This window comes from Hydra vulgaris, chromosome 03 (genome assembly GCF_038396675.1).
Source record: "Hydra vulgaris chromosome 03, alternate assembly HydraT2T_AEP".
NCBI classification, from domain to species: domain Eukaryota; kingdom Metazoa; phylum Cnidaria; class Hydrozoa; order Anthoathecata; family Hydridae; genus Hydra; species Hydra vulgaris.
The window spans coordinates 38557501-38585037 of NC_088922.1; the positions used below are offsets into that span (position 1 = coordinate 38557501).

The following is a 27537-nucleotide window of genomic DNA, read 5'->3' on the forward strand; positions in this document are numbered from 1 at the left end:
GGGGGTCGGAAAATTTGCATGGTCATAACTTTTGTAATTTACAATATTTTTCTACAAAAAGTCTCCATGATACTTGTGAATAAATGGAAGAAGTCGTTTTTCTAAACATTCATTAGTATAGATTGATGAATTGATCGCTACAGCCTTGGAAGTGCGAAACAATGGCTCGGACATACCACGGTCAGATATGGTTATCCACATTAATAATTTTTTGGAAATTTCTCTTTTCCTATAAAACGAACACTTTCTGGGCATGTCTTTTTGTTGTTTGTGTAGTATCCAGAATTTCCAGGCATGTTGTCCCCTGCAAAACAAAAGTATTTTTCGTCATCGATGACTAGAAGCGATTTTGTGTTATAGAGTTGGTTAACTAGTTTCCTGCTTCTTTTCTTTGCCTTTATTTGTTGTTCTATAGTGTATTTTGGAGTCTTTTCACATTTTCTATATTTAATATTCATTTTTTTCAACTGACGACCAATTGTCGATTGATTTACACCGAATTTAATACCTATTTTTCTCTGATTGACCCTTTTTCGATTGTTGACAAGTCTCGTTAATTCGGCTTTCTTTTCTCTAGTCCAGGATGTCGGACAACCAGGGTGCTTTTTATCAGAAAACGATTGAACAGTTTCAAGTCTTTTTAGGTTATCACATATTGTACTTCGAGCAAATCCTTCCTTTTCAAAATGATTTACCATTTTTTTTTTTTTAATATTAGGTTTATTTACAAAAAACATTTTTAGTCGCTTTCGAAAAGATTCTCGTTCAGCTGCATTTAACCTCATTTTAAGTAATTGTGTTTCAAATAATAAAGTTTATATTTTATAGAACGTTTATGCCTACGCATAAAACCACAAAAACTAATTATTATGCTCAAATAATGAAATTAGGATTTGTCCGATAACTTCCGCATCACCCATTAGTTTTAGATGGTAAAGTTGAAAATTTTACTACATTAGTGCCCTCACATATGGGCAGGGGAGGGTAAGCATTTTAGGGCTTTTTGTTCACAGGCCTCCGCCATCCCGATATTTTGCATGGCCTCCTTATTTGGCATAGGTATAAACAAACTTAAGTTATGAGTTTGCACGATGTGTGAAAGTGTCCTATCTGGAACATCAAAAAATTCTGAGGGCGCCCATACATGTATGTGCATAGAGGAAAACTATACCATCTACTCCATATACCATACATCTTTTTATGTTGGCAAACTAGAATCTTTAGTCAGAATGTAACTTTTCTATTGATTAGCTGGTTAATTGTTATAAATTAGAAAATCGAAGTACGTACTTTTAAATTGAACCCTCCCCCCCCCCTCCCATAGGCTTTCGTACGCTTTTTGAAGACCTCCCCACTCCCCCCTAAGAGCGTACGTACTTTATGGCGACCCCTTATGAAGACTAACAACCAAATCCTCAAAGAAATATAATTAAATTAATACATACATTTTTATTTTTTATTTTTTGTAGAATGGTAAAAGTTAAAGAGCTGTCAGTTGTAGAGCAAGCACAGATAAAATGTTTGTTTGATCAAAAACTGTCCTATGAACGAATTGCAAAGCTGATTGGTTGTTCAGTTCAGGCAGTGCAGACAACACTAAGGTGACTAACACAGTTTGGGACGTTAGAATCATGCAAGCAAAGTGGTAGACCACATAAAACTACTACTCGTCTAGATCGTGTAATCACTAAAGTCGTTCGATATGACCCTCGAGTTGCAGCTATTGCTATTAAGACAAGTAATCCTGACCTACAAAACAAAGCAGCAAGAACTATACATAGGAGATTATGTGCAAGTGGATATAGACCATAAAGACCTGCAATTTCTAGTTTTGGTTGTGCCGGGTTATGGGAGATGCCGCACAGCATGACAATAAACACATATTTCAGAGAAACATATTTCAGAGTTTTACAAGAGAAATTGCCACATTTTATGACCATTCATGGTTGTAATACTCTTCAACAAGATGGCGCACCAGTTTAGCTGCAGTTAAACATTGATCAAATTTTGGGCCGATGGCCAGGAAATTACTAGGCCCTTGAACTCATAGAAAATGTTTGGATGTTTATGAAAAAAAAAGCTGCAAATCTGCGTCCTAGTTAAGCAGCAGATCTTTCAGAAAAAAATAAAATAAGTGTGGATTAGTTAAATAATTCCAGATTACTGTAAAAAACTAGTCTATTTAATGCCATGCAGCATAAGGACAGTCTAAAGAAATAAAGGAGGCCACACAAAATATTAAACTTGGAGCCACATAACATAGTAAAGTTAAAATTTTTATTAATGTGAAATGTTTAACGTTTTAATTCATGATATTTTGCTGGTTAGTTCAATAAAAAACAATAACTTGTAGTATTATTTGTATGTTAATGAACATTAATGTCAAAGTCAGTCAGCATACTCGTACTTTTGGTCAAAAGAGTATATATGTATATATATATGAGGGCGCTACAAATCGACGAATGTGTAAACACCTGCTAAAAAAAGTTATGTTTCTTTACTTTTCCTTACGCAAATATGGCGTTTGCTTAAAATTTTTCAAAACAATAGCAAACAAATTTTTTTTTTCTAAATAATTAATGGGCGATTGAAAATCGTTTGTTTATAATACAAAACACATAATTGCAATAAAAAACAATTAGTTTCGAAAATTTTAAACACATTTTCAAATACTTTTTTTCAATGGAACGAAGAAAGTAATTATGTTTGAACATGGTTTTTGCATGCGTTTACAAAAGCATTCAAAATTTTACTTAAAATGACTGCATTTGCAATTACTTTAAAAAAAACTATGCTTAAACTTAACGATTGCTTTCTTCAATAGCGTGCAATCTTTTTTTCTTATTTTCCTAAAAGTGAAGTAATGTTTGTTTGCATATTAAAAAACTTTTTAAAAGTTTTCAATAATTTTTTGAAATTTTGTGAATAAATGCAAGTCTAATAGATTATTCTATTATATATTTATAATAAATTTATATATATATATTTATTATGTTTACTATAGTTTTAATTTTTTATTGTGCGTTTAACAGCACCAATATTTTTTTTATTAACTTGTTATTCAATATTTAATATATAATATTGTTTTTGAAGATTTAAAAAAAATGTCAAAACAACTAAACATCTTTTTGATGTTAAAGAAAGATGGTACAGAGGAGTGTAGCATTAAACGCAAAGGAGAAGAAAAGAGAGAAACTAAGCATGCGAAAAAAAAGTGCAATGACTTGGATTGTGCTATGACTTTGGGAAAATTAGATATATGGCCAAAAGATATCGAATTTATGTTTTTGAACACCGTAAATAGATTGCCGCCAAAAAATAAAAAAATATGGGCAACAGCTAAGCACATTATTGCAAATAAAGTATTAAAAAACCCCATCGATCCCATTTCTGCAATAAAAGTTATTCAAGGTTTAAGGTATAAAAAAAGTTATTTTTTTTTTTAAAAAAAAGGAAATGTTTTATCATAAAAATAGATCAAACAAAAGAGAACAGCATTTAAACGCATTTTTGAATAAACTGTTTCATCGGCTTTTCTTTGAACTTGTATAAGAACAATGAAAAATGCTTTTTTCAAATAATTTTTTAAACTGATTTTTCTCGTCTGACTTTCCAAAATTCTTGGAACAATGTTACAAACGATGAAATACTTTTAGCGTTGAACATTCCATTGCAGTTAAGAGTATCGAGCAGTATTTTTTATTACGATTGGAACCGTTTAATACTTTTATTAAAATGTTGCAACTATGTTTTATATGTAGTAAACTTTCAATAGCAAGTGAAACTGTTGTTAATGATCGTGGAATGAAGACTTTGATTGATACAAGTGTTAAAAGAAGTGACAAGTTTTATGAATACCTGAAAGATCTGAAGTTTCCGAGTATACTTTTTACGGCACACCACAATTCATGTGGTGTGCCGTAAAAAGTATACTCGGAAGAGTACTATTGCTGCATTTAAAAGACAGCAAGATATAGATCAAGTCAGCACATCTGAAAATAGTCCACCTTGTACCAGAGCGCGCGTAAGTGAATCACTTATTTGTTTAAAAAAATGTTGCTTATTTTGCGGCGATAAAGCAAACGAGAAGGCCGAGAAGAAGAAAGCGAAGAAAGTTCGGCGTAGAATTCATAAAGTTGCGACTCTTGAATTTAAAGAACCAATTCTGAAGGTAGCATGGAGTCATTCTGATCAGGAAGCAAAAAAGGTTACTGCACGCATTGAATATGAACTTGATTTAGTTGCTGCTGAGGCTTAATATCATAATACCTGTTATAATTCTTTCTTGAGACCAACCAATGGGTGTAAAATCGGTCGTCCTTAAGATGAATTTACAAATGTTGCGATGGAAGAAATATTTAAATACATTGAAAACAGTAATGACTGCCAGTTTTCCACATTTAGATAACAGAACAATTAAGATACGATTGAAGTTGAAATTCGGTAATAAAATTATTATCACTAAAAACTGGGAAAATTAACGTTTAAAAGCCAAAATAAAGAAGAACGATTTCGAATTTTAAAAACTGCAGCAGCAATCATTTGAGAGGACATTCAATCATTGGTATTTGATAATACCAAATATCCCTCGCCTAGTCAAATGTTTGAAGATACTAACAGCGATATTCCAGAGTCATTGACTTATTTTTTAGAGCAAGTTATTTTGAAAAATAAACGAATTAAATTAGAACATTTAAAATTAGTTTGTACAAGTATCAGCCACAGCATTATGTCTTTTGTTAGGCCTAGGTCTTTTAAATCAAAATTGTAATTGGGTCTCTCAGTACTTTTCCATCGACGGTTTGGTTCAAACTTCTTATAAAATTTTTTTCGACTTTTGGTCAATGCACATCCTACAATGACACTAAAGAAATGCTTCCTTATTTCCAAGCATCGGGACATTTTCCTTATGCTAAGTCTGCGCACTTATATTTACAGGATATGCTAGAATTAGAGAAGTTAATGAACCAAAAGTGAATTAGAGAGTGAACCAAAAGTGAATTAGAGAAGTTAATGAACCAAAGTGTTTTATCAATTCATTATCAATTCATTATCAAAAGTTAATTATCAATTCATCCGAATCCTCTTGTTGTGGAACATTGTTATATTTATTCAAAAAAAAACTAATATATAAACAAAGAGATTATTTAATTTACTCACCTTATTGCTAAGAAACCACATTTGTTAAAACTATTTTTTCTAAAAAATATAATGTAGTTGGTTGCATTTATAGACAACCTTGCATGGATATCAATTCTTTTGATAACATCATGTCTGCCCAGCTTCTAACAACATCTCCTGAACTAAATCTGTTTTCTTACTTTTTGGTTTTTTTTTTTTATTTAATGCAATCAAAAAATGACATCTTGATGTCTGATGTTTTAAGCTTACTTTCTCTTTATATTACATTTATATTAATCTAATAAATGTCAAAAACTTTAATTAATCATCTCCCAACTGTTTACAAGAAAATGATCCAATTGTTTCTGAACATCTCTGAAACATTTAACACTTTTTGTTAAATGTTTCCGAGATAACAGTTTTTTTAAGTAACTTTTTTGTTTGTTTTTTGTTTTAAAAAATGTTGCTCTTGAACTCAAATCCATTATTCATTCATCTTACGTCAACTACCAAAAGTATCCTTAATATCCAAATTTACATAATCTACTATTATCTCCAACAAATATTCCCGAAAATTCATCTCTTATTTCTAAATTGAATTCAAGAAATCATTAGGTGCAAACAGCATTCCCACAAACATTCTTATAGATTTTAACTAAAAATTTTCAAATACTCATTCTAAACTATTTAATATCTCATTTATAAATGGAACATTTTTAAATATTTTGAAACTATTTGTGTTTATTACAATATTTGAAAATGGCTCAAAAATTTTATGCCTTATTTTTTTACTTTTATGCACAAGTAAGCTTTTTGAAAAACTTATGTTTTCTAGAGGCTTACTTGTGCATCTCTGTACTCATTTAAATGTTTAAATGATTTTCAATTTGGTTTTTTATTAAAACAATGCACTTGCCACGTAGCAATAAAATAAGAGCATAAAATAGGCATTAATAAAAAAAAAAAAATCAGGAAAGCTTCTTTATTGGTTATTTTACTTGTAGTATTTTTACTGATTTACAAAAGGCTTTTGATACCACTGATTATAATATTTTGATTTCTAAATTAGGACATTATGGAATTCTGGACATAATGGAAATATGATGCGATAGTGGTTTTGTGGTAGAGTGCTCGCTTCATAATCGAGAGGTTCCGTGTTTGATCCCCACCACATCCCTGGTAGTACCGCGCTCAACTTGTTTCTCTGTGCAGCAGCCTTGTTTGTCAAGGTTCGTGTTTCGAAGTTATAGGGTTGAGAGAGGGTTACAACCACATTTAAGTAGCCTCCTCGTCTGTAGTGGCCTTCTAACCCTTGGGGAGGTGAATTAATTTAAAAAAAAAAAAAAATTCACGGTGTTGTAAATCACTGATTTTGATCTTATCTTCACATAAAGATTCACATTTAGTTTGCCACATTTAAGTCTTGACACACCAGATTTAAGTCTTGAAGTGTTTTTAAGCAATTTAAAAAAAAAAAATTTAAACAACATTCAAAAAAAATTATAAATTTAAAATAATATAAATTGTAACCAGGTTTTAATTTAAAATACTTCATTTTATTTAAAGGAAAGTTCATAGAAAAAGTTAAGCTTACCTGCTAAATATTCTTGTAATAAACATTATTGATGCAATAAAACCAGCTCTTTTTCCTAAAAATATTTTGTAATAGTATTACATATAGGGTTGCCAGAGGTCTGGCTTTTATGGAGAAAAATACAGCGCCAAACCTGTGAAATATTTTTTTTTTGTGTGTTCTCCTTCCTAAAAGCCAGACATCTGGCAACTCTAATTACATACTATTAATAATATTATACTTTTTGAATAAAGAAACATATAACTTTCATTAAACTAGCTTTGATGTAATAAATATAACACTATCTTTTTTCCTAATTATAAAGGTACTTTTACATTAGATTTATTTTTTAATCTTTAGTCTGGAATCTCTTTAATACTAAGCTAATCTTTTTAATACCAAAGTAAATCTAAACTATACCAAGAGTGTATTTTCCTTTATTCTGTGCACAAACTATCACATTTTAAAGGATTTAAAAGTTTTCATAGTGATGCTTATATTTTGAAGGGATAATAATAATAATTCATAGCGATGTTTATATTTTGAAGGGATAGTACTTAGTTGATGCTCGATTTTTAAAACTATATTTATACTTTATCATGGAAAACTTAACTATTCATAAAAAAAAAAAGAGATTCAAAACATTATTTGGTTTATGCACCCTAATAGGTCTTTAAAAAAATCAATAAGGTTTATTCATTTTAAGTAAATAACTTAGATAGAGACTTTATCGACAAAAAAGATTTTGTATTATCTTAAAGTGTAAATTCCATCAACAGAGTCTAAATATACTTATGAAACCTGCAGGTGTTTGAAAGAAATTTTCTGATTAAATCAGAAAACATCTTTTAAAATTTTGATGGATACCAATTTAAAAACACCATAAAATTTGAACCCCTTTATTATATTTTGATAAAGTTCAATATCTTGCAATCAATTTTAATGTAAGTTTAGCTAATAAGAAAATAAGACCTTAGCGCTATTAGCTCTTTACATCAACTACTTAAAATGATTAAAAGATGTTTGTTTTCAAGAAAACTGTGAAATGATTGAAATTAGAAATAAAAGCTGCTCAAAAAAGGAATGTCAAAGTTAGAGTGAAGCTTTACTTAAAGCCATTAATTAGGAATAAAAGCTCTCATGCCTGCCTAATTCTTAAAAACTATGACACAATTTTTAGCAGAGATAAAAGATGTCATTCCAAATACCATCACAAAAAGAATCCTAGCCCCATGAAAGGGTTATCCTAATGTATAAGCACAAGATAAAATTATAGTGAGACTATAGCATGGTCTGAATAAGAAAGAAAGAACTGAGCACAACCTAAAGAAAGAACTGAGCACAAGCTAGAAAGAACTGAGCACAACCTAAAGAAAGAACTGAGCACAAGCTAGGGTCAGAGACTTTAATCTATGCAAAGGTAATTGATTAGGATAATGTCTGGAAAATGATTTGTAAAGTTTACTTAGTACCTTCTAACTTTGGGTAGTACCTTCCTGGGTAAGAAACTGAAAAATATACTTTGAGCTTACAAAATTAAAGAAATCAAAAATTAATAGAAGTAAATTTAGGTTAAAAAATAAGATAAACTTGAACTAAAAAATTAATTTAGGGCAGACCAGAACAAGATTCTCTGAGAAACATTCAAAAATTTAATTAAAAAACTTTAAAAAAAACAAAAAAAAATTAGCTTTATCTTAATGTACACTTTCAAATTATGTTCATAAAAGCATAAACAAAAGCAAAATTTAAAAAAATATTCACCTGCATCAACTTCTGATGCACCAAAAACCTGCAAAATATTAAATAAAAAAAATTGCTAATAGAACTTGTCTACTACCAACAAAAAAAAGCTTTCTTATAAAACATTATTTATAATTTTAAACTATAAAGTTAATTGTGGAAGTAAATTAAATTTGTTATTTTTCAAAAAATTGCATTTTCAAACTTTAATTTGTTTTTTTTTACTGTGCAACAAAGTTTACATTTATGAGTTGAAAAAGTATTGGAAAGAGACAGTGATCTTTTAGATAAGTAATTTTAAGATTTTTAGATTTCATTCTGATTTTTTGTTAATTTTGTAAAATCTAGTTTTAACCAACAACAGTGTTACATTGTCTATGGCTGTTACATTTTTATATACATTACATATTTTAATTTAAAAAATGTCTAAACTAAAGTCAAAAGTAAATCAAGTAAAATATATAAGGATCATGCTGAGCTTAATTGCCAGTAATAATAATAATAAACATTATATATATATATATATATATATATATATATATATATATATATATATATATATATATATATATATATATATATATATACATACATATATTTATTTTATATATATATATAATGTAACATATATCATAATGTATATTGATATAAATTTGTTATCTTTTTTTGCTTACATTTACAAGTTTTAAAAAAAAATAGAAAAAAAAAATGAATTTACTTGTATGTTTATACAAAAATAAATACAAATACACATATATATACACATATTTAACACACACACACACACACACACACACCTACACACGCACCCACAGATATATATATATATATACACACACATAGACTTGCAAGCTGCCGTCTCTATTCATCCGCTGCCGCCAATTTAGTTAATATCCAACTACCGCCAGTTTTTTATTAATAACCACTAATAGCCGCTATTTTATTCAAAATGCAGCCACCGCTAAAATACAGCTGAAATGGTCAGTTTTTGTTTTTTAAAATTATAATGTTTCGCTCAATCCTTTTTTTTTTCTCTGATTTTTATGAATTTTGTTGTGCTTACTTCATTTTTGCGCTTATTTTTCGTTAGACCATGGCAATATAATAATTTTTACTTCCATGGTTTGACTCGGTTTATAATTTGATAACAAATACTTCTTATTTACCGTCAGATTAGGAGCAAACTGCATATAAAAGAAATTTCCTTTTCTTCCATGTGCATTTACGTTTTGGTAATTAGAGATTTAATATGAAAAGATCAATAAATAATACATCAATTATCTTGTCGCGAACCAAATGAAAACTCATCAATAAAATATTTGAAGATAAGATTGTGCAGCACCTTTAAAAAAAAATGTGCTTCACTTGTTTGGAATTATTTGTCGAAAATTCATTCAGTAAAACGTTCTACATCAAGTGGAAACATGAAAAATTATTTGTTTTTAGTACACAAAATTATTATTGATAAAGTATCTACTGAAGAAAAAAATAACAACATCTTAAAAAATAGGTGCAGCATTAGCGGTTCATCATCGAGAGCAAAATTTGATATTACTCCTGACATTGCATTTTGGTTTTGTACCGATTTGCTATCTTTTAATCTTGTTGAAAGAACTGGTTTTATGAATTTTTTTGAAAAAAATTTAGGTATAGTCACTCTATCGCGCTCATCTTTGGCATGCGGGGCTTTAATTGATATGTTCAAAGCTGTCAAAAGCAGTGTCAAAGATGTTTTAAAATATTCCATTGCTGCTTCTTTACTCTTTGATGGCTAGACAGATAAATACAAAAAACTATCATATATAGGTGTAAAGTGTTCAGTAATAACCAGTGAATGGGATAGAAGAATTTTTACTTTAGCTTGTACACCACTGGAATACAACACAGCAGAAAATATTGCAGATTTTATGAAGAATGTTATTAAAGATATGTTTAGCAAGCAGTATAAAGAGTTACATTTGCATAATGTTCACGACGGTGCTGCAAATATGATGAAGACTTCATCATAGACTACTGGGTTGTGAAGAGCCACAACATTGCTTAGCTCATGTGCTGAATTTACTTCTGGTTTCTGATGGTCATAACAAATGTTCCGAAGTCTTAAAATTGCTCAAGAAATGTCAAAATATTGTTACATGTTTGAGCTTCAAATCTACTGTTCTAATTAACGAATTTTTGTGTACAAATGATGATGTGGATGTTTATAATAAATTACGAAAAATTGCTGAAGTAAAAGAACTTGTTAATCTTAATGAACAATTCCCAATTAAACTAATATCGAATGAGCATCAATTAAACCCAAATGACAATCCGGTTATTGTAGATAGTGAGGATGAATATGAAAAAAGTGATAATCTATTTGAAGAGAACTCAAAATACAAATCTAAACAACATAAAAGTTTAAAACTCCAAGTATGTAGTCGATGGAACAGTGCACTTTTTATGACAGAGTCTATTGAACAGTTATATAATGGTGTAAAAAAACTTTTAAAAAAAATTGGTAAAAGAGAATTGTCTAGATGAATTTGATCTAAAATTATTAAGCGAACTTGTAAAGTTCCTTAAACCATTTCAAAACTTGACAGAAGTTGTGAGTGGAGGTAACTCTCTCTTTATTTTGCCATTGGTCAAGCATAAAGTTGCATCACTCCTCCAGGTATCTTCTAACGATTTACATGTGATAAAAAAGCTTAAATTAGCTTATAGGTCAAAACTAGAACAGCGTCTGAAACTGTCAAAAACAGCCAAATTATCATGTTTGTTAGATTCAGCAGTTAAATCCATCTTTCCAAATAATGATGCAACTGATATACTCTTAGAAACTTTATCAAGTTTTACAGAAAGTTCAAATTCAAATTCAGCAATTAACAATGCAGTTGATAAAAATGACAATAAACTACTAAAAGATGGTAAGCTAAATAATATAAAATAAGATGGTAAGCTAATTAAATAAAAGTTATGATATAAATAAAATAAAAATGTTAAATAATAAAACTAATTTTAATTAATCAAATATTAAACAAACATTCAATTGACCAAAAATGTTGTTCAATTAAATGTTTATGTTGTTCAATTAAAACCATTATGATATTCAAATCCAACTGAGAAGAAATTACTGCTTCTAGAAATAAAAACTACGCTACCAAATCATGATCAAAGTAAACATCAAACACTAGCAAGGGAAGTAAATAATTATGTTAATTGTCTGTCAACAGAAGAAGAAAAAGATCCTGTGGTGTTTTGGAAAAATAACCATAAAAAATTTCCCTATCTGGCACGTTTGGCGAATGAATGTATTCCATCAAGTAGTGTAGCAGTAGAATCCATGTTTTCAACTGCTGGATTAATTTTTAATTCTCGCAGAAGTTTACTGGACCCAACTAATATGAATATGATTATTTTTATACACGAAAACATTAATTTGCTGTGAAATAATTTAGAGATGTGTTATAAATTTAGTAATAACTAAAAACAAGAGAGGATGTTTTCCACTTTCAGCCGGCTAGCCATCCTCATTCTTTATAAGCCAGCCGCAGCTAGTTTTGTGTTTTTTTTTAGTGGCTAGCTGGCTATCCAGCCACTTGAACTTGTGAGCCAGCCACCTGTTCTATTTACCAATGGCTTGCAAGTCTACACCACATATATATATATACACATATATACACATACTTAATATACACACACCCACACACACACACACACATACACACACATATATATATATAAATATATATATATATATATATATATATATATATATATATATATATATATATATATATATATATATATATATATATATATATATATATATATATATATATATATATATATAATATATACACATACAGCTCTTGGAATAAGACAAAATGAGGTCAGCAATGATTTGACAACCTAAATCTGTGAGAGGTTGGCATCAGTTCAGTAAAAAAGATTTGTTACAAAGGTTTTATTGTAAAACATAGAAATAAGGTTAGCATTTTTTTGCCAACCACTAATAATTCTAGGTCAGCATTGCAGAATGCCGACGCTAACTCCACGGGCTGCACACACACATATTCATATATATATATACATTAGGGTGCATTATATGCATATATATATATATATATATATATATATACATTAGGGTGCATCACAACTGCATGGAAAAAAATTGAATGTCTAATTCAGAGCTGTCTATATTTCTATTTTGTTCCATTACGACTACAGATAACTTAGGCAAAAGATTTTGAAATCTAAGTACATTTAGAGGTCCGCCATGAAGAAAAGCATTTATTCAAATTACCACCAATGTGCGACTCTGAATGAATCACAGAAACAGTCACAGAAAATTCAGTATAATTATGTCTATTTTGACTATAATAATGTTAAACCTCAAAATTCAATGTTTTAGAGCCACATTAAAAAAAACTGAAATTTTACTTGAAATTATCAAATAAATTTGTTAAATCTCTAGTCTAAATATAAATTTTAAAATGTAAAAGTTGAAATTATTGAAATCTGAAACAGTTTGACTGTGATTAACATTTTTGCATATAATGCAGTTACCAGAATGCCAGTTTGTTTTGTTGTGTTGTGATATTTTTTCTTTTGAGGCGCAGATTTGGAATGTCTTTGCGATCTTTTTCTACTACCTGAAGAACGTTTTGAAAATGTTCATCCGATCGAGCAGTTTCGACAAAGTCCGATGCTAGTTTGACACCTCTCTTGGCATCATCATTTACAACATTCACTGCTGCAACATTTCATTACTCAATATATAAGCAGCAGACTTGTTCCACTCATTGACAGGAAGTTTTAAAAAGTTGGTATCCAACTAAAGACGATAAATTGTGAACCATGAATCAACCTGAACAAGGTCGCACAGCCGTGTTGAACGATCAATGGACAATGGAAATCGTGGTTTGCCCCATCCATTACCAAATCGATTGAGTGGCGCTTGCAGATCAGCCAACAGTTTGACTTTGAGTATAGCATCTGCTAGAGCTTGTCGTTCTAACAAAGGTACACGATCACTGAACAGTGCCAGAGGAACCATTTCTGCAGTTAGATACCAAAGACGGCGATTTAATGCTCGAACTGCTGATTGAGAAATAACTTTGTCAACAACCTCATATTCCAGTAAGCGCTTGTAGAGCTGTAGATCATTCCAAGGCGCATCTACGGTTTTCTTGCATGTGAGCCACCATGTGATGTAAATATGAGTAACGAATCTTGTAAATGCACATATTTTTGTAACTTGATGGCGACTGGTAATTGTTCCCGGTGAAAGTTCTGCAATTTGTGATTCTAAAAGTGCAATTTTGAGGCTGTAGATAAGCTTGGCCATCCAGCGAGCCTTATGCAGAGCACCAGGTCTTCTAAAATTCACTTCACCATTGGAAGCAGACAGGTAGACTAGCAATAGCTCGGAAAATTCTCGGTAGTCATCACGTAGAAATTCAACCTGTTCATTGACTAGAGCAATCACCTCATCTTTTATCATTGCCAGGAGCTCTTGAGCCTGCATGCCATGATCAGCTGGACAGAATGGAAGTACTTGAGAGGAATTATGTGATACCAAATCCCAATTACTGCGAAGTCTTGTAAAAAATGTGACATCTGGTGATTTTGATGCTTCAATCTTTAGATCCCTGAAAACATGTAAAAGAATTACTTCACCAATATGATGGCGACAGCCTGACCAAAAGACAGCGCGTTGCAATTTATCTTGTATGGCAATACAAGCAGCTGTCAAGTGGCCAGTGTTTGAGCTTGTTGTGTCAAATGTCATATTCACAATTCAATCCTTACAATTTCACTCGGTCATCAGCTTCATTGTTAATTCAGCTATGACTTGTCCGCATGTTTGGTCTGTGGCTTTGAAATAACTTGGAGCCCCCAGCAACTTAATCTGCTTAGCATCGCCCACAATCACAGTCATGCGTTCTTCTGTAATAAGTCTAATAATTCTGTAATAAGTCTAATAATTCTGTAATAAATCTTCTAAGTCATTTTTCCATCCCAATGCAAGGAACACAGTTTAGGTGGTACCCAATCATCGTGGATTTTATTTGATATTGCACTTACTACCTTGCATGGTGAACGATCCGCAGTTGCATAAGAAGCAGCAACCATAGAAAAATCGCCTCCGGACTCATTTATCAATCCTTGTGTGAATGCTGCTTGTTGTGCTGGCGTCATCTTTAATCGAGTTGCCAGTGACACAAGACTTGGTCGGCTAAGCACATTTGTAGGTATGAATGCTGTTGTTCCCAGTGGAAGTCTTTGCCGTTTTGAAATTTTTCTTTTGTTGCAGCTTCGAAATCTACATTGTCTTCCGAAACTGAATTTCCTGCCTAGACTCTTCTACGGCTTGTGGCCCAGACAACATACCTGTTATTGTCTTGCAGAAGTGTTCTCCGGAGCTGTCGTCTATACTCTCAAAACTATTCAACAAGTGCTTATCAGAGTCTTGTTTTCCAGCCTGCTGGAAAGCCGCATCTGTTATCCCTATCTTCAAAAATTCTGGGGAGCGATCTGATTCGTCTAACTACCGTCCCATAAGTCTTCTTCCTATCATAAGCAAGGTTTTTGAATCTTTAATTAACAAACACTTAATTTCTCATCTTGAATCTAATAACTTACTTTCTGACCATCAATATGGATTTCGATCTTCTCGTTCTACAGCTGATTTGCTAACAGTAATAACTGACAGGTTTTATCATGCATTAGATGAAGGTGGAGAGGTTAAGGCCATCGCTCTTGACATTTCAAAAGCGTTTGATAAAGTTTGGCATGCTGGTCTTCTCCATAAGCTTTCTTCTTATGGTGTATCCGGCAACATCTTTAAGATCATTGAGTCCTTCCTTTCCAATCATAGCATAAAAGTTGTCCTCGATGGACAACACTCTTCTTCTTATTCTGTAACTTCAGGGGTTCCTCAAGGTTCTATCCTTGGCCCTATACTCTTTTTAATTTACATTAACGATCTTCCAGATATTCTCACATCTAAGGTGGCATTGTTTGCTGATGATACTACCATTTATTCTTGTCGTGATAAGAAACCAACACCCTCTGGTTGCTTGGAGGGGGCATTTGAGCTTGAAAAGGATCTCACTTCTGCTACAGCATGGGGCTCACAGTGGCTGGTGAACTTTAATTCAGATAAAACTCAATTTTTTTCAGCCAATCGTTATCGAAATAATTTAGATCTTCCTATATTTATGAACGGTGATGTACTCGATGAGTCACCTACTCTTCATCTTCTAGGATTAACTCTTACTTCCAATCTTTCTTGGAAACCATATATCAAATCGGTTGCAAAATTAGCATCTGCTAAGGTTGCATCTCTTTATCGAGCTCGCCACTTTCTTACTCTGGATTCTATTCTCTATCTCTATAAATCTCAAATCCGGCCTTGTATGGAATACTGTTGCCATATCTGCGGCGGATCTTCTAATGATGCCCTTTCTCTTTTAGACAAGGTGCAAAAACGCATTGTAAACATAGTTGGACCTGCTCTTGCAGCCAACCTTCAACCATTATCACATCGTCGTAATGTTGCTTCTCTTTCTCTTTTCTACTATAATGGGCACTGCTCTAAATACTATAATGGGCACTGCTCTAAAGTGCTAGCGTCTCTTGTGCCATCTACTAAAATTCATTCTCGTGTTACTCGTCATTCAATTAAGTGTCATCCTTTTTCTGTGACTGTTCCTAAGTGCTCCAAAAACGCTTATTCGTCTAGTTTTTTTCCTCGAACATCAGTTCTTTGGAATTCGCTTCCTTCATCTTGCTTTCCTGATTCATATAATTTGCAATCTTTTAAATCGTCCGTCAATCGTCACGCTTTTTCAATTTTATTGAAAAGTTGCATAGAATAAAATTGTTTTGCTGTGTTGTTTTTAAAAAATTATGTATCAAAATAGACTTTTTTTGAATATTTTGTTTTGAATTGAAGCCCCCGAAACTGTGGGAACCGCGGCTGTAGCCTCCATCTTAATCCAGATAAATTGATTAAATTAAGAGCTTGTTTTAAGTTCCACCAAGATTTTGCTCGATGTCAATCATAATATTAGCACTATTTTTTTTTCAAAAAGTATGACAGATTGATAGTACCTAAAATAATAACTAGCATTAGTTTTAAGCCGTATATATTCTTTAATAATCAGCCATATATTATTTGTAATGTACGATTGATAACTGCTGCCAAAACTTAGAAGCTTTAAGCACCATTTTAAAGTTATGTTTTTTATTGGTACAGTTATTTATGTGTGTATCTGTAAACAAATGTGATAGCTGCAGCTACCATTATTTTTTTTTTTTTTTTTTATTTCTGAATGGTTGTAAGGTTTGCTTGGAAAAGGTTTATTTGTATTATTTAAATTTATTTTAGATCAACTCCATCTGGTAATTGCCTCAATAACTCGGTATCATTAACTATTATTAAAAAGTAATTGTTAGTGAATGCTTAACAGGTTCTTACTTAAATAGAGTTTTATTTTAATGCAACGTTTTATTCCAAACAGCCAGTATTAAATGCAGTGACGGATCCAGGAATTTTTAGTGGAGGGTGATGTTGAAAAATTTTTGTATTTTGTATTATTTTTTTATCTCCAAAAAAAAATGTCCTCCATGTTTAAGATATTTTAAAACTTTCAGATTCTTGTGATGCATACCCCCTTACCCCCTGAATAATTATTGAATAATTGATATAATTAGCAGTGGTAAGTATAACTTTTCCTTTATTAACATTTTGAAGATACATTATCATAATTTGTCATTGATCAAGATATCACTTATAATGTGGAATGTGTTCAGTTGGCATATTTTTTTAAAAAACTTTTTAAATGTTTAAAAACATCTGCATATTTCCTAATGGAATTACATTGCCATTATACATTATATTTTATATATAGTTTTTTTAGTAATTCAGGAATAAATATGTGCAAGGCAAATCAGTTTGCTGATTGATGGTTGATTTATCTGTCATATGCCTTCAGTCGTTCTGCATGAAAAATTGAACAGAAAAAAATCTTGACGTGGTTCATGTGCTAAACAAATACCAATACAAAAACAAAAACCTTCTTGACAGATACATTCTTAACCTTTATAATGCATCAGCATTTTTTCTAAATTTAGTTTATACTCAATATATCGAAGGAGCTCAAATTTATTTCCGAAATCCTAATTGACTGTTTAATCAAGTTCTTAGAGTCTTCAGGTAATAGTAATCATTTTAAAATTAATTTTGAATATTAAAATTATTTTGGTTATTTTAGTTAAAATAAAGGTGGAAAGGGGCATATAGGGACATATAAGAAACAAATATTGTGGGTAAAGGACGATTGGTCTGTCTTTTATAATTTATCACAATCGTTATTTACATTAATAATTAAACTTAAGTTATAAAAATAATATTTCTTTGAATGTGTTACTGATATTGCTTTTCTAAATAAAGAAAATAATATTTTAGTTAATAATTAAATCATCAAATTGTAAACAGCAAAAGGTGGTAATAAAATAACTTTTAAAATAAAACTATATAAATAACTTATTGTCCCGATATGCCACACTAAAGTCATTTTACTACAATTATCAACTTACTAAAATTTTCAAAAAGTTTAATTTCAGATATTTTTTTGAAACCAGATTCTAAAAGAGGATATAAAGTAATGTCTGAAAAATATAAACTTTTTGTATATAAAGCAAACTAGCAATCTTTTGTCGTTGTATCGCCTAATAAATAAATTACTACAATTTTGTTTTTCTTTAATTTACTGATCTATTTTAGCACTTTTAACCTATTTTGGTACAATAATGAAACACAATAATTTAAAATGCTTTATAAAAAAAATAATTTTTTTTTTATCAGCTGAGATATAAGGGTTCAGACATAACTGTTCCGTTATGCCCCGCTACTTAGTGTGCTGTGTGGATTTTAAGAAAAAGATAGAGGAATAACTTTAATTCAATTTAAATTGATAATGTTTTATAGGAAAGGTAATGACCTGATTTTATTAATGATTTCACACATACATTAGCAAAAAAAAAATTGGCTCAGTCATGGTATTCTGGTGTCAAAAAGTAAATAAGAGGGGAGTTGTTTGTTTATATTGATATTTGTTGAAAAAAAAATCAAAAAAATTAGATGTTTATCCTATTAAAAAAATACACCAAAATATTATAATAAACTACAGTAAAAAATAAACTGAACAACTTTATCATTTATTATTTCTTGTTATGAATAATTTTTTTTACCTTTACAAGCTCTGGCAAATAAGAAAAAACATTTGTAGAAATCATTCCGTTGCTAAGCTAAAGAAAACAAAAAAAAGTTTGAAAAAACATTTAAATTTGAAAAATAAATCAAAAAAACAATTAGTTTTATAAAGTATTATTATCTTGTATACTATCAACTGCACTTGACGAATACACATGACAGTGGTTGTGTATACAAGTGGAATTTTTTTATTTTGCGAATAAAAAAACAAAAAAAACTAGAATATCTAAATGAGCAACAAATTTATTTTGCAATAAACTATAATAAAACAGTTGGTATAAACTTACTATTAGTAAAAAAAGTGAGATTAAAATTCCATTTGGTAGCGGCGTTGTTCCTTTACCATAAACAACATTGCGAATCAAACTGCTAATTGTCATTTTATTTTACTTAAAATAATTTCTCAGCAAATGCGTAGATTTTTTTGAATCTGGGTTATTTCTTAAAAAATTGTTACAAATTTTACAGCATGGTAATAAATTACTAAAATACTATTAAATGTCAATATTGCATGTTACACAAACAAAACATGCTCAGTTTCATGTCCATATATTGATGGAAACGATTCCATCAAGAACAATTCGATAAACGACTTTACTATTTTTAATCTGTTTTAGTAAAAGCATATAGAAAGGAGTCGCAGCTAAGTATCCAGAATTTTAATATTAAAAATTTTTTTTTACGTACCTAGGTATACAAAAGCTTACCAAAGGTCAGAATTGTATACCTAGGACATACAATCCTAAACTTTTTAAATCTGGATTCTCCAGCCTGGATCTTTCTATCATTTTCCATATAATCCTCTTCAGTTCAAATTTAATAACACATATAATAAAATAAATCTAACATTATCATTAACAAAATATCTATTTTTAAAATATCAAAGTGGGATTGCATTAAGCAGCATGAGTAGCGCAATAATTTCAAAACCAATATCTGAGTCCAAACCACTGTCTGAGGATGCTACAATACAAAAATAGTATTTAATAATAGACAAGTAGTTGTAAGATACTAATCAATTTATAAACTTTACATGATAATATACAAAATTTACACTTATATTTAGTATTCAACCTATATTAACTTCTTTGCACTAATTGTAGCATGCAACCAATTACATTTTAAATCACATTGCTAAATCCGTTAACTATACATCATAATGTATAAATGTCCTATTATCAATAACACAATACTTAGTTACAGTATTTAAATATATTAAAATTATTATATTTTAATATTATTTGAGAGTTAACATGTACGAATAAATGTGTAAGATATATGTATTGTAGTGGTGTAATGACATAGCGTTTACTTGCAAAAGATATAAAAATAAAAGCTGCTACCTTCATTGGAGTCACTATACTAAGCTGGTTTTTCCCCTCGACGGTCTAGGATTTGTGTTTTCGATTGAGAGATACTATAACAACAAATAAATAAATTGTACCATTGATAAAATAGTATACTATATAATATAGGCTATTCCAATACTGCCTGAATTGTGACATTTCCGAAAAGAAAAAAATTCAGATATCATTATGCTTGCATCTACCAAACATGGTTAATATTATGCTTCTCAGAAATGTTTCGTAAATGACTTTCTGCTTTGGCTAATTTTGACATGGTAATATTTATTAAAAGAAAACAAAATAGGCAGTCAGAGAGCTGCTTGTCAAATTTATTTTGATATCTCATGTTTTTTCACATAGGTTATGAGACACCATCAGGTTTTTGGTATGATTGGAATTAAAGAGAAAAAAAAACTTGATATAATATGTATATATTACATTTTGGCTTCCAAATTGAAATAAACATTAATTTAAAAATTGTGAATTCCCTTGATGTCACATTTAACCTCTCAGAAAATTCTTATAGGCCTTATAAAAAACCTAATGATGAATTATCATATATTAATACAAATTTGAATCATCCCCCTCAAATCTTAAAACAAATTCCTATTTCAATCAACAATAGACTAAATCAAAACTCTTCTAATGAAATTATTTTCAACTCTCCAAAACGCGTGTATGAAGATGCTCTTAAAAAAAGTGGATTTAAAAATTTCGAGCTAAAATTTGAAACAAAAAAGTGAAACAGAAATAGCAATATAATTTGTTTTAACCCTCTGTACAGCAAAAATGTTTCAACAAACATTGGAAAATTGTTTTTAAAATTAGTTCCTCTAATAAATTGCACAAAATTTTTAACAGAAACACTATTAAGATAACCTATAGCTGTACAAAAAAAAATTTAAAGAATTATAAAAGGCCATAATTTTGCATTGATTAATAAAAATGAATTTCTCAAAGAAAAAAATACTGAAAACTGTAACTGCAGGCAAAAACTTGACTGCTCTAAGAATGGCAAATGCTTATCTAAGAATTTTATTTACTAATGCATTGTTTCCTCGCAAAACAACACTCATAAACAATATATTAGCTTAACCGAGGGCAAATGGAAAAAATGTTATGTCAACCACAAACAATCTTTTAAACATAAAAAATACTCAAAAGAGACTATGCTGTCTAAATATATTTGGCAACTAAAAGAAAAAAATATCAATTTTAAATTAAACTGGTCTATCATAAAAACTGTGCCTGCCTATAATAACATTTCCAAAAAATGTATGCTATGTTTACAAGAAAAATTTAAAACTAATTACTCATTTAGATCAAGAAAGTTTATTGAATAAAAAATCTGAATTAATTTCTAAATGCAGACATGAAAATAAGTTCCTTTTAAAAATTATAAAAACAAATGATCAGTCTAAAATTTATCCGAGTTCTAAAGAATTATTTTCATGATATTTTAATTATCTAATGTAGTTGATGCAACTTCCTGGTTCCAAAACACTACAGCTATTAAATAATTCATTATAACAATTCCCAACTTCCTGTGAAATAATTTTTCTATAACTTGAATTTTTTTCATGTTAACATTGTTCCTGATGAACCTTCTGATGGTGAAATATGTTGAAGATAAAAGATAGATAAGTATTTTTACTAATTTATTATTGCTCTGCTCTTTAAGAACATTGAGCACTCTATTTGTAGAATACACTAACATAATTTATATATATACATATATATATGTGCATATACATACATATATATATATATATATATATATATATATATATATATATATATATATATATATATGAAATTCAATGTTTATTTGATGAAAAAGAAAAAAAGCCATTTATTAATCTAAAAACAGCTGCTGATACCCGCAAAACTTAATAAAAATAAAATCAATAGTGGTATCTCTGTAATAAACAATTAAATGAAATCTTCTGTCAAACTTATCAAAACTACAAATATGAAGTCTAAAAACTTCAAAAGAAATACAATCAACTTAAGTATCCAAAATGTTTAATCTGCTATAAAAAAATCTGCCATAATTTGACACTATTGGTAATCACTCTTTAGATATTTTTATAGTTACTGAGACATGGATAAAATCAGACAACCCTCCTGCAATTCAAAATAGTAAGGCGCCATGAGGATTCAAAATAGTTGAACAATGTTGATCAGACCGTCAAGAAGGAGGTATAGCGATCAAATCTTAACTGGAATTTTTTCAGAATTGTACCAACTCTTGGTCCAAGACTTGGAAGAACTCCAAACTATTTCTAACGAAGTTTTATTGTGTGGTGATTTTAGCTGCCCAATTAATAGTCCAACAATTATAGACTTGCAACTTACAAATGTTCTTGAAACCTCTAATATAACACAACGGATTCATACTCCAACTCGCATATCTTCTATTACCGGTACTGCTAATCTACTTGACCTTATAATCAATCGCAGTGACGACAATTTACTTTACAACCCTAAAGTCGAAAAGCTAAAGGGTATTTCAAACCACTATATGATTGAAGCTGCATTACAACACCAAGCTTCAAAAAACAAAACTGTTTGGTTCTCTAAACAAAATTTATCAAAGTTAGATATATCTTGCTTCATAATCGAACTGCAAATGACGCCATGTTGCACTTCACCGGCAATATATATCGACAATTATGCAGAACAAACTAAAACTAACAACTTTTCTTGATATTTAAATAGACATTTCTCTAATTCGATTGCGCAACTATTTTCTTAACATTAAAACGAGGCCAGTAAGGACAAAAATATAAACAAATAGCGACAAATCGATTAAATAATCCTTCTTCGTTACTAATTTTTCTGTTTATCTATTAAAAAAAACAACTTTGAATTTTTGGTAAAACAATTTACAGAAGACAATAAAAAATTCACAAATGTCAAAGACATATTAAATCATAATAAAATTGTTGAAACTGGATTATAAGATTAACCATGCATTCCTTGTTATGGTGCTAGTCCAGATGGACTTGTTCTAGGAATATATACAGATGGACTTTGTTCTAGGAATATATATATATATATATATATATATATATATATATATATATATATATATATATATATATATATATATATATATATATATATATATATATATATATATATATATATATATATATATATATATATATATATATATATATATATATATATATATATGTATGTATGTATATATATATATATATATAAAATTTGCCGTGACACTATATCTTAAGAAGAATCACTCATTTGTCTATTAAGCACAAGTCAAAATATCAATAAGTTTATTTGGACTGTATCAATTTTTGTTTATAGATATGTTTGTTTATGAAATGACTTATAGTGGAATTATTATTGTAAACATTAATTTTGATAAATGTGATTATTTAGATGTTGTAGATAAGTTGGAGTATTTTTATAAAAAATGTATTTTATCTCAATAATAAATAGTTCATTTCATGTATTTTTACAGTTTTATAAGAGGATCTATAAAGTAAAAATGGGACATTCTACATGAGTTTGTAAAGCTGCAATTGTTTGACTTTCTATAACTTCTTTGTGTTATAGTTGATTTCTTTCATTACGTGTTATAACAAAAGGCTTAAGCAAATTTAAGCAACATTAACTATTTCAATATTAGAAATAGAACCAACAAGTAGTTCACTAACAAAATGTTATTGTACCAAAAAAAGCAATTCCAACTAATCCTTTAAAGATAAAATGGTATAAGATAAATGGGAAAACAAACTACTTTGAACTGTAAGGCTTGAATTTCTTTGACAAACCAATTCAAAACAGTCAATAATAACTTTTGTTTTAGGATAAGTCTATTTGAAACATTACGACATGCTAAGCTTTTGGTAATATAAATTAGACTAAAATAGTATTGTACCAAGTTTAAGCTATATCAAATTTAACCATATAATAAGATCTTGACACAATAGATTTTGGTGTCTTTAACCAGGAAGTAAAATTTAAATTAAAAAGGTCTTAGCCATGTTAATAACAAGAATAGTTGGTCAATTGATAGTTGGTCAATCATGTTTCACCTATAACCAGACATGTAAAATATGAAGGATATGTAAACAATTCTTTGGGTAACTTTTATTTAGAATGATGTTCAGGATGATAATACTTCATACTTTCACGTTCATTTCTAGGATTTAAATATTAAAATAAAATGCCAAAAATTTCTTATCTCATGCCAGTCAACGAGTTAAAACATTTATCATCTTTTTTGTAACTAACAATATTATTTTTCAATTGGTCGTTGATTATTTTTAAAATTTATATTCTTCAGGCAAGCTCTATTAGTTTTCATAAACTACTACTAATCTTTTTTAAACGATTGTTTTTTTCGGATGGCAACAGCTTACAGTTTTTACAGTTTTAACTATTTGTGAAATCCAGTAATGTATAAAGTTTTTTATTGCTTAACGTAGTCGTGAACTCTGGCTATTTTGACCTTTTACATGGAGATTTTCAAGGTAATTTTTCTTGTGTTGTCTTAAATGAACACAAGCTTTAAATTTCATTTCTTTTTTTAAGATATTTTACTGCATCTAATTTTTATCTCCTAAGGCCTAAAGTCAAACTCCTGCTTTTTAGCGTGTTTCATTATTTCAAAATTATCTGCACCTTCTTAACGTCTAGATTAACATATTTTGTTACACCAAGCTTTGTGAACATCGAGTTTTTTCTCTTGGTTCGGGAGATGAAAACAGACCGATATTAATTTTTTTATATTGTTATTATAAAATGAATTTCTATACAATGATATACAGTAATACTTCCCTCTTCCACTTATTTTCAATATTATTCTGATAATGCTAGAGTTAAAATAAGACATTTTTATTTAGTACGAATATAGTTTGTTTACAATTTTGTCCTTATTGGCCTCTTCTTGAAGCTGAGAAATCAGTTGCGCAATCGAATTAGAGAAATGTCTATTGAATGACACAAATCCAGAAACATGCAAAGAGACTTATTGCAATGATAAATGTCTACCAGCAAATGCCAGGAAAAGCTGTAACCGGAACGTCGTTACAAAAGAAGTGGCTTATTGGTAGACAAAAAACTCTACCGAAATGCATGTTGTGAGACATCTACAGCAATTAACGTGTCTAGGCGTACTTATTTGAACAAAAGCTAAATTCAGCTCAGGGTGATCAAAAAGAAATATGGAGTATTGCTTAAATTTTATTGCACACAAACTAATTAAATTTTATTGCACACACTCTAAAAATGTATGTGATAACAATATAATACCCGAGGAAAAGTGTGAAACAATAAACCAATATTTCATTAACAAACTTGAAAGTGTAAAGAATACAATACTGAAATTTAATATGATTTTGAAATGCTGACTGCCTTTTCGAAATCATATTAAATTTCAGAGTTATCACTTCCTGCAGCAACTTTAATGTCAACACTTGGTACAGTTACACCTGAAGATGTTTCTAAAATAATCAAAAATCTCAAACTCAAGACATCACCACTCGATTTTATTCTTACTGACATCCTAAAATCTTGTGCTGAAGTTTTTAGTCCTATTATTGCTCACCTAGCTAACTTATCATTTAATTCTGTAATTTTTCCAGCCTCATACTAGATTGCCCAAATAACACCTTTTGATTGCAAAATGTAAAACAGTGTTTGCCAGGATTAATACCAAGCTCTAAATTGAAATTAATAACAGCTGATTATGCACCTTCAAAGTAGTTTGCCCCACATAAAAATCTAAATGTATTTTTTGGAATTGGAGGTGTTAAATTTAAAAAATCACTTGTTTTTTCTAATGCACTATTTCCTTATCCGATTACTTGCATTGCATTTACTGAACGTAAATTTTTATTGAAAGACTTTTCAGAAGTTTTACTTGAAAATTTTTTTCTTCGTATAGAATTTTGTTTTCCATTTCTGTTTTCCGTGCAACTCAATACCATCAAATAACTTGAACCTTTTTTGTTTTTATTACCTATATTAATATTGACTGATTTGTTCTAACAGTCAGAACATGTTCCCACTAAGTTAAGAATTTGTCCAATTATATCAAGTCGATTAAAACATAGTAAGACTCATTTTTATAACTTTAAGGTTGTGGAATAGGTTTATTATTAGAAATAACATTGCTGGTTGATGTTGGAAAGTTAGGTAAAATGCTCAAGTCATTTCTGTCAATTAATGACAATTCTTTGCTCGCAAATAAATTAAATACTCTGGAGGAACCAATTTTTCTTCTTCTTAAAGCTTCAGTTTTCATATTAATTAATTAGAAATAATAATCTACACTGACTATTATAAAATACAATAATAAACAATTATACTAAAAATACTATTTATTTTAATCTCCACTGAATTATTTAAAAACAATAATAAACAATTATACTCTAGCTATGTACAAAATCAATGACTAAAATAGATAACATGTGTTATTTTATGTTAGTCACCTAACAATCATAACAAGAAATTAAGGGAAAACAGCATATATAATTGGTAGTTTAAACTTACTTTAGAAAATACTTGCTTCAGGCAGTTTAGTAAGATAATATACACGATGTTTACTTTTGTTACTATGCTGTTGGTAAGAAGCAATATAAAAAAAACTATTGTTCTATTTTTTATACGAAAACTAGACGGTTTTATATACAACACATTGAAAAATAAATAACACTACAGGGAGATTCAAATGTTTATATAGGAGATCAGATTATCTATAGCCCATGCATGGCTACATTGTACATGGGATGCACATCGTCTCAATATATAAATACAATAATTCTTATTGTACTATGTTATTAACATAAATTAAATAGTGTTAAGAACATTACTATGTAAGTTAAGTAACTCAACAGATTGGTAGCACCAATTCTTATTTTTTGACGTAATTTCTCATAATTTCACGTAAGATTTTTGCATATTTGTTATTTAACAATGTTTTTTATGATATGAAATAAAAAATAGCCTTAAAAGTATAATATTTTCAAATGTGTACGTGATATTGAAAAGTAAAAAAAAAGAAAAAAAAAACAGCAAACAAGGTTTTACATTATAGCAAACTCAAGAATTTCAAAGTAGCAATAGATGCAGAGCCAACTAGGGGTGGATCCAGCATTTTTTGGTCTTTGAGATAGCTAACTTTCAGACATGAAGAAAACTCTAAAACTTTATATATTTATACTTATGTCAAATAAGGATGCTTTGCAAAAAATTGCGATGATTGGAGCCTGAGAACAAAAAGGCTCCAAAACTTTGTTCCCCTGCCCTAAACGTTGAAGCAATAAGTTGATAAAATATTTTTTGTACTATTTTCAACTAGACTTATATTCATCAATAAATTTTAAATTTCATAGTAAAATATTTTAGCGTTCAAAAATTATGACCATATAAAGGTCATATCCGCCTCAATTTGAGAAGGCTGCAAATTTTATATGGTCATAATTTTTGAACGCTGAGAAATTATACTA

General features: G+C 29.5%; 1 protein-coding gene across 3 annotated transcripts in view; it reads right to left on the minus strand.

Annotated features, from left to right (window-relative positions):
* LOC100204131 (uncharacterized) overlaps positions 1 to 27537 on the minus strand; it is a 107756-nt gene that overhangs the window by 59528 nt on the left and 20691 nt on the right. For 2 of the 3 annotated variants that reach the window (XR_010637554.1, XM_065793140.1), the window contains exons 3-7: positions 20048 to 20121; positions 18992 to 19667; positions 18683 to 18739; positions 8459 to 8486; positions 6716 to 6770 (exon numbers count right to left, since the gene is read on the minus strand). Coding sequence is in view for 2 of the 3 variants with exons in the window: in XM_065793140.1 (XP_065649212.1) it covers positions 6716 to 6770; positions 8459 to 8486; positions 18683 to 18739; positions 18992 to 19084 (233 nt within the window). In the remaining variant the exon portion in view is untranslated. The remainder of the gene's footprint in view (positions 1 to 6715; positions 6771 to 8458; positions 8487 to 18682; positions 18740 to 18991; positions 19668 to 20047; positions 20122 to 27537) is intronic. The other variant, XM_065793141.1, reaches the window with a different exon arrangement.